The 8,714-nt window shown below is 39.3% G+C and overlaps 1 protein-coding gene across 2 annotated transcripts; it reads left to right on the forward strand.

Annotated features, from left to right (window-relative positions):
* Nucleotides 1-249: 249 nt before the first annotated feature.
* SUCNR1 (succinate receptor 1) lies at nucleotides 250-7,044 on the forward strand. 2 transcript variants are annotated; one of them, XM_070754121.1, is made up of 2 exons: nucleotides 250-488; nucleotides 5,029-7,044. In XM_070754121.1, exons 1-2 carry the CDS (start codon nucleotides 486-488, stop codon nucleotides 5,971-5,973), a joined length of 948 nt encoding a protein of 315 aa, XP_070610222.1. In that variant the 5' UTR covers nucleotides 250-485; the 3' UTR covers nucleotides 5,974-7,044. The 2 variants fall into 2 exon arrangements, with proteins under 2 accessions (XP_070610222.1, XP_070610223.1); XM_070754122.1 differs by lacking the exon at nucleotides 250-488 and adding an exon at nucleotides 2,037-2,141.
* The last annotated feature ends 1,670 nt before the right edge of the window (nucleotides 7,045-8,714 follow it).

Raw genomic sequence — 8,714 nt, forward strand, 5'->3', positions numbered from 1 at the left:
TAGCTAGCTTTAGGTATCGTAGCATTTGATTCTATGACTCAGTGACAGAAATAATTCTTATTTGAATTGCACAATGTTTGCTAGATTAAAAAGACAAGCATTTTTTTTTTAAGTTCCTTCTTATATTCTCTGGTAATTGAAAAATTTTCTCTGTGTGTGTAATCAGCTCAAGCGGAACTTTACAAATGGATTTTGTCTCTTTAAGTATAGGACATTTGGCTAGAGTCTAGTGGCTCAGGAAGGCAAATACTTGTTTCTTTATTTCAGTGTTCTCAGAATGAGTTTTGCAACACTTTTGCTACTGTGGCTCTGCCTACCTAGCTCAGTCCAATAAACTTCCAGGAGCAACTGAATCATTAACCACTTTCAATACAGCATGCAAATCAGGCAGACGGTCTTCTCTTGGGCTCTTTTCGTTATAGTCTGTCTCATCCCTCAGAACATGGTCAAGACATATCTTGCAAGGACAATACCCATTCTACAGAATGGTAAGTTGCCTTAAAGGAAAAAGAATCAAATCAAATTATTAAATAGCTTATTATCTGTAGTATGGTGAGAGGTTTTCAATGCTTTGTGTTTATAACTATAATTAGATATGAATGCTTATCTTCTTAAAATTAATGTTATCAGTTAAAAACAATAATCTTTTCTTGAATATTAAGCAGCTGTGTAAACACTTTTTCAAAATAATAGTTCTGCTTTTGGTAGAATTATTGAAGTCTGCTTTCTCAGTTATAACGATTATGCAGTTTGAAATTATTTTATTAATGAAATTATTAGATAGTTCTACATTGACTATAGCTCTAATTTAAACACACACATAAATACACATAAATTGCCTTCATTTGAAAACTTGTGTAATTTTCAAAAGTAAGGCATCGTGTATGGTGGTTTTTGTTACACAATCTATATCAGCTTTTGTTCTCAGTTATCTCAAAATTGATAGTTTGATCCTTTTCTTTGGTCTTGAGTTAAATTTAGACTAGATTGGCTGCATTAATTCTTGCTGAAACCAAGTGCTACAGATAGCTGATTCAAGTCTGATGGGGTTCAGTGGAGCTCACCTACATTTGACTGGTAGACCAATTATTTATTTATTTGTTTATTTGTTTGTTTGTTTGCTTGTTTATTTTGTCCAATACACAATTAGGGTTTAGTGGGTATATATCTATATACACATAGTAAAATACATGATGAAGGTTATAGAGGAGATACTCATAGTAAAATATATCTAAGAAATAATGGAAAAGAAGATATAGAAATAGAACATATCAATGAAAGAATAGAAGAAGAGATATAGGAATAGAAGAAAGGTATAGGAGATATAGGAGAGCAATAGGACAGGGGACGGAAGGCACTCTGGTGCACTTGTACTCGCCCCTTACTGACCTCTTAGGAATCTGGATAAGTCAACCGTAGATAATCTAAGGGTAAAGTGTTGGGGGCTTGGGGATGACACTACGGAGTCCGGTAATGAGTTCCACGCTTCAACAACTCGGTTACTGAAGTCATATTTTTAACAGTCAAGTTTGGAGCGGTTAATATTAAGTTTAAATCTGTTGTGTGCTCTTGTGTTATTGTGGTTGAAGCTGAAGTAGTCATTATCCTGACACAATTTCAATTGAGTTTATTGCAGAGCCTAGGGTTAAAATGCCTGACAGATTATCTCAATGGTCACTTGAGGTCACATCATTCTGTTAGCTTTTACTGAATTATTGTGAGATTTCAGTACCAATTATCATGGTATTTTCTGGATTAACTGAAAATCCAGTGCTTTCTAAATAGCTGGAGGTGTGGATGAAGAATTTAAACTGAATCCCTGAAAGAAAGATCCCTACGATGAGTAATTACAATTTTGGAAAGATAGTACCCTATTTTCCCCCAAATAAGACATCCCCTGATAATAAGCCCAACTGGGCTTTTGAATGCACGGTAATAAGGCCAAGCATTTATTTCAGGGTTCAAAAATATATAAGACAGTGTCTTTCTTTCAGGAAAACACAGTAGGTCTACTGTTTATTTTTTTACAATAAGCCTGAAGGAATAACTGGATGTGAATCACAATTTGCGCTGGCTGAGGAAACTATAGAATCTCCTATAATCAGTTTCACCTAAACACGTGTTTTATCCTGGAAGTTACGGTATGTGGACAGACAAGTCACAGAGTTCCTGTCTAGTAGGCTATAATAGAATAATAAAGTTGGAAGGGACCTTAGAGTTAATCTAGACCAGTGTTTCCCAACCTTTTTTGAGCCGCGACACATTATTCACATTTTCAAAATCCTGGGGAACATTGAGCGGGGGGGAGGGGGGCTAAAAAAAGTTTGGACAAAAAAAATATCTCTCTTCCTCCCTTTTGCTCTATTTCTCTCTCTCTCCCTCTTTCTCTCTCTCCCTTCCTTCCTCTTTCTTTCCCCCTCTCTCTCCATCCCTCTTTGTTTCTCCCTTCCTTCCTCTCTTTTTTGCTCTCCTTCTCTCTCCCTCCTTCCCTCCCTCTATGTCTTTCCCTCACCCTCCTTCCCCCTCTCTCTCTTGCTTTCTCTCTCTCTCTCTTGCTGTCTTTCTCTCTTTCTCTCTCCCCCTCTCTCTCCCTCTCTCTTTCTCTCTCTCCTTGCTATCTCTCGCTTTCTCTCTCTCTCTTTTGCTTTCTCTCTCCCCCTCTCTCTTTCTCTCTCTCCCTCTCTTGCTATCTTTCTCTCTCTTTCTCTCTCTCTCTCTTTTGCTTTCTCTCTCTTTCTCCCCCCCCTCTTTCCCTATCTCTCCCTCTCTTGCTATCTCTCTCTCTCTTTTGCTTACTCTCTCTTTCTTTCCCCCCTCTCTCCTTCTCTCTCTCTTTTGCTTTCTCTCTCTCTTTTGCTTTCTCTTTCTTTCTCTCCCCCCTCTCCCTGTCTCTTTCTCTCTCTCCCTCTCTTGCTATCTCTTTCTCTCTCTTGCTATCTCTCTCTTTCTCTCCCCCTCTCTCCCCCCCTCTCTCTTGCTATCTCTTTCTCTCTTTTGCTTTCTCTCTCTTTCTCTCTCCCTCTCTCCCTGTCTCTTTCTCGCGGCACACTGGTTGGGAAACACTGTTCTAGACAATCTTCTGCTCAGGCAGGAATCCCTACACCAATTCAGACAAATGTTTTACCATCTCTTCTTAAAAGCTTCCAATGCTGGAGCATTCACAACCTTCTGGAGGGAAGTTGTTCTACTGATTAATTGTTCTAACTGTCAATAAATTACTCCTTAGTTCTAAGTTGCTTCTTCCCTTGATTAGTTTCCATGCATTATTTCTTGTCCTGCCTTCAGGTCCTTTGGAAAATAGGTTGATTTTCTCTTCTTTATAGACATTCCTTAAATATTGGAAAACTACTATCATGTCACCCCATGGTAGCATCATGAGCTGCCTTTGTATTTAGTCTCGAAATTTAACTGATACAGAATCCAGCAACCAGCAGATGTCTGGACAAAACGGTTTTTATGTTTATTTATTTTATCTATTTAATTGGATTTGTATGCCGCCCCTCTCCAAGGACTTGGGGTGGCTCACAGCATATACAAGAAACAATAATAAACAATCCAATTAATAATACATTAAAAAACAATGCTAAAAATTCTACTTTAAAAAACTTCCATTAACCATTCATTCGACATTCTTACTAAAAAACATTCATTGGTCAGGGGGGAAATTTAGAAACCTCAGGCCTGGCAGCAAATATGAGTTTTGTTGCATCCTTCCGAAAAAAAATTGCTTTAGTTTTCATTTTTTTCCCCCCATAGAGGTTCAAGGTGTAAATTCCTAACAGCCTTTCAATTCATCACAAGGTTAGGTGACAGGGAATCATAAATTTAGTATTTCATATTTCCCAACATGTCAGGCACTACATTTATTGGCTCTGGTCTTAGTCATAAGCAAAGATTTTCCTCCCATAACTTTCATTTAAAAAGGACTTTATTTCTTTACAAATATGTCATGGGGAATAAAAAGAAGATTCTGAGAAACTGTAATATATAGTTGAAAAGATCCGAATGACCACTAGGTGTAAACAAACAGAATTCTATATATCCATGCTATAAAACTAGAATTTGGATTTACGCAGATCAAATTTGGTAGTCTTATTTTAAACATTGAACCAAGAAAAACGGAAAGATCCCTTTCTCTTGAGAGCAGTCTTGCAATAAATATTGCTTTCATTGTGAGTAAATACTATATTGTGAATGCCCCAACACTGGAAGTTTTTAAGTAGTTGTTGGATAACCATCTGTCTGAAGTAGTGTAGGGTTTCCTGCCTATGCAGGGGGTTGGACTGGAAGACCTTCAAGGCCCCTTCCAACTTTGTCGTTATTGTTGTTGTTGTTGTTGTGAACTGACCAATCACATCCTGGACACAAATTGTTTCAACTCCTACCCTCAAAACGTCGCTACAGAGCACTGCACACCAAGACAACTAGACACCAGAACAGTTTCCCCCCCAAAATCTATCACTCTGCTAAACAAATAATTCCCTCAACACTGTCAATTTTTTACTAAATCTGAACTTCTATTTCTACTAGTTTTTTTCTCATCATTCCTATCGTCCTTTCCTCCCACTTAGGACTGTATTACTGAAACTTGTTGCTTGTAGCCTAAGATTTTTATTAATATTGATTGTTTCTTCATTGCTTATTTGACCCCTATGACAATCATTAGTGTTGTACCACATGATTCTTGACAAATGTATCTTTTTCTTTTGTGTACACTGAGAGCATAAGTGCCAAGACAAATTCCTTGGCCAATAAAGAATCCTATCCTACCCTATCCATTATTATTATTATTATTATTATTATTATTGTTGTTGTTGTTGTTATTATTATTATTATTATTATTTTGAGAAAAACTGTTCACAAGACAAACAATAACATAAATAAGAAAGCCTAATTGTAGCCAGAAAAAGCACCTTTGAGACAACGATGAGCTGGATGACTGAGAATATCTACAGAATAATAAAATAAATACCTTTAAAAACAAACAAACAAACAAACCCATTATTTACATCGGTTTTATATTTTCAGGACAGAAATGACACCAGAGATTGCATGAAGCTACCTGATCATCTGGAACAATATTACCTTACCACCATGTACTCTCTTGAATTCCTCATTGGTTTCACTGGAAACGTCGTAGTTGGTTTGGGCTCACTTTTCTACTGGAAGACCTGGAAAAGTAGCAACATCTACCTGATCAACTTAATCCTGTCAGATTTATCTTTCATTTGCACACTCCCATGGTTAGTTTTAAGTTATTCCCAAAGAGCAGAGGAAAACAACTGGTGCAAATTTAACAGAATTATCCTGTTCTTTAATTTGTACACAAGCATTCTTTTCCTGACATTTATAAGTATTGACAGGTATCTGCTCATGAAGTTTCCCTTCAAAAATCACTTTCTGCAGAGGAAAACCACAGCTATTGCTTCCTCAGTAGCCATATGGATCTGGGTTATCTTGGAACTCTCTCCTGTCTTCTACTTCATCAGCTCTGAGAGTAACAGCAACAGTAGCCATTGTTTAGATTATGCAAGTTCAGGGGATGCACTCCACAGCCTGATCTACAGCCTAATTTTGACAGTTGCTGGGTATATAATCCCATTGTGCATCATGTGGTTTTTCTACATAAAGACTCGTTCTCTCCTTATAAACCACAGTTTGCAGTTCACCGCCGCTCTGCCCATTGAGAAGCCTCTCACGGTCATCATTACGGCTGTGAGCATCTTCTCCCTTCTCTTTGCTCCCTATCACATCATGCGCAATGTTAGGATTGCCTCCCGAGCCTCATTCTGGAAGCCTTCCAAATGCACAGAGAACCTGATAAAAGCTGCTTACACGATAACAAGGCCTATTGCCTTCTTGAACAGTGTAATTAATCCCATCTTTTATTTCTTAATGGGAGATCACTTCCGGGAGACACTTGTGATCAATGCAAGGTTTTCCTTAAAAAGAGTTCTACCTTGCTATAAATGAAGTTTCCATGAAGCTTTGGGACAGAGATGGCAATTGCTAGTTTATGGGATACAAAGACACAATTCTTACTAAGAATTTGACCACTGTGGATGAACTGGAATGGATTCTAAATGTGGACATCGAGTCCTGCTGTTTCCTTCAAGTCATTCATCCAAACTTGAAGTACTTTGGCACATGTTTGGATCTTGCTAGGTGGATAAAAGGCCAGATAGTATCTGAAGTTTAAAGTGACTTCCATCAGTTTTGTGTGACACATCCACAGCTTGCTTTTTTTGGAAAGACATATACTTGAAATGGTGTTCCGTACTATCTGAATTGCATTCAAGCTGGATTACTGGGTTATGTTGTATTGCATGTGGATTGCCTTTAAAAGGGAAGTTAAACTCGTGCCTAATATAACTGCCAGAGTTAACTAGAATGGTGGCATTTTAAAAATTCCTACCCAAGGAGACTGAGTCACAAGTGGGAGATTGTTGACTATAGACTATAGGAGAAATCCTTCAAATTTCTTTGAAATAAGAGAATTAAAGCAAATTCTCTTTCATCCAATTGAATTTTAAACATTCACAGAAAAAAAAACCCAGGAGGCTGCCTCTACTGTGCACTAATTTAGCCTTCAAAACTCTAAATAAATTAGAATCAGTTATCTAAATAACTTTAATCAAATACCTCTAAATCAACTGATCTCCTTAGTATTTTTTTTGAGGATTGGACAAGCAATTATAAAAAAGAAGGATTTTTCTGTGATGCACAGAATTCAGGGACACTTTAAAGGCATGTTCCAGAAGTGCCATTACTGTAATTTTTTTATGTTAAGCAAATTACTTTTCATAATAGATTTGGGGTTCTTGGCACCATTTTCTGTTTGTTTATATTTTTTATATGAGCTTGCTTTATACATATCAGATGCCAGTGTTTGTTATTTTACCCTGAGCCTATGACTTTTCATTGATTGCATAGAAGAACAATCTAAATGTGAAAATAGGATATTTTATTTATAACTTTGCATATTTGTATTTATACACTTATTTTTTTATTTATTTTCTTAAATAAATCTTGTTGATTTATAAATCTTGTTCTTCAGTTCAGTAATACGTCATTTCAACAACTGTTTTTTGCTTTTGTTAGAAGTAGTTATCTGAAGATTTAAAATTAAGTTTTAACTCTGTATCTTTTTATAACTTCCTCTTCTCCCTCTTACAGCCAAAATTAATATGCAGTGGTAGAGCTAATGTACTGGTAAATATCAGTGTTTCTTTCCCACCAAACTGCTTGCTTTTTCACTAGATTTCAATTTTTAAAATTATTTTTATTTTTTTAAAATAATGAAAGGACAGTTTATTTATTTATTTATTTATTATTTGGATTTGTATGCCGCCCCTCTCCGAAAACTCGGGGCGGCTCACAACAAGTGAAAAGACAATCCAATACATAATCCAATTTAATTAAAATATTATAACTTTAAGAAAAACCCCTATACTAACATACACACACACAAGCATACCATATATAAATTCAAAGTGCCCAGGGGAAGATGTTTAGTTTCCCCATGCCTGACGGCAAAGGTGGGTTTTGAGGAGTTTACGGAAGGCAGGAAGAGTAGGGGCAGTTCTGATCTCCGGGGGGAGTTGGTTCCAGAGAGTCGGTGCCGCCACAGAGAAGGCTCTCCCCCTGGGGCCCGCCAACCGACATTGTTTAGTTGACGGGACCCGGAGGAGGCCCACTCTGTGGGACCTAATCGGTCGCTGGGATTCGTGCGACAGAAGGCGGTCTCGGAGATATTCTGGTCCAGTGCCATGAAGGGCTTTAAAGGTCATAACCAACACTTTGAATTGTGACCGGAAACTGATCGGCAGCCAATGCAGACTGCGGAGTGATGGTGAAACATGGGCATACCTGGGTAGGCCCATGACTGCTCTCGCAGCTGCATTCTGCACGATCTGAAGTTTCCGAACACTTTTCAAAGGTAGCCCCATGTAGAGAGCATTACAGTAGTCGAACCTCGAGGTGATGAGGGCATGAGTGACTGTGAGCAATGAGTCCCGGTCCAGATAGGGCCGCAACTGGTGCACCAGGCGGACCTGGGCAAACGCCCCCCTCGCCACAGCTGAAAGATGGTTCTCTAATGTGAGCTGTGGATCGAGGAGGACGCCCAAGTTGCGGACCCTCTCTGAGGGGGTCAGTAATTCCCCCCCCCAGGGTAATGGACGGACAGATGGGATTGTCCTTGGGAGGCAAAACCCACAGCCACTCCGTCTTATCCGGGTTGAGCTTGAGTCTGTTGACACCCATCCAGGCCCCAACAGCCTCCAGGCACCGGCACATCACTTCCACCGCTTCGTTGACTGGGCATGGGGTGGAGATGTAAAGCTGGGTATCATCGGCATATTGATGATACCTCACCCCATGTCCTTGGATGATCTCACCCAGCGGTTTCATGTAGATGTTAAATAGCAAGGGGGAGAGGACCGACCCCTGAGGTACTCCACAAGGGAGAGACCTCGGAGTCGACCTCTGACCCCCCACTAACACCGACTGCGACCGGCCAGAGAGGTAGGAGGAGAACCACTGAAGCACAGTGCCTCCCACCCCCAACCCCTCCAACCGGTGCAGAAGGATACCATGGTCGATGGTATCGAAAGCCGCTGAGAGATCGAGGAGCACCAGGACAGAGGATAAACCCCTGTCCCGGGCCCGCCAGAGATCATCCATCAACGCGACCAAAGCGGTTTCCGTGCTGT

This window comes from Erythrolamprus reginae, chromosome 5, assembly GCF_031021105.1.
Source record: "Erythrolamprus reginae isolate rEryReg1 chromosome 5, rEryReg1.hap1, whole genome shotgun sequence".
In the NCBI taxonomy this organism is placed as follows: Eukaryota; Metazoa; Chordata; class Lepidosauria; order Squamata; family Dipsadidae; genus Erythrolamprus; species Erythrolamprus reginae.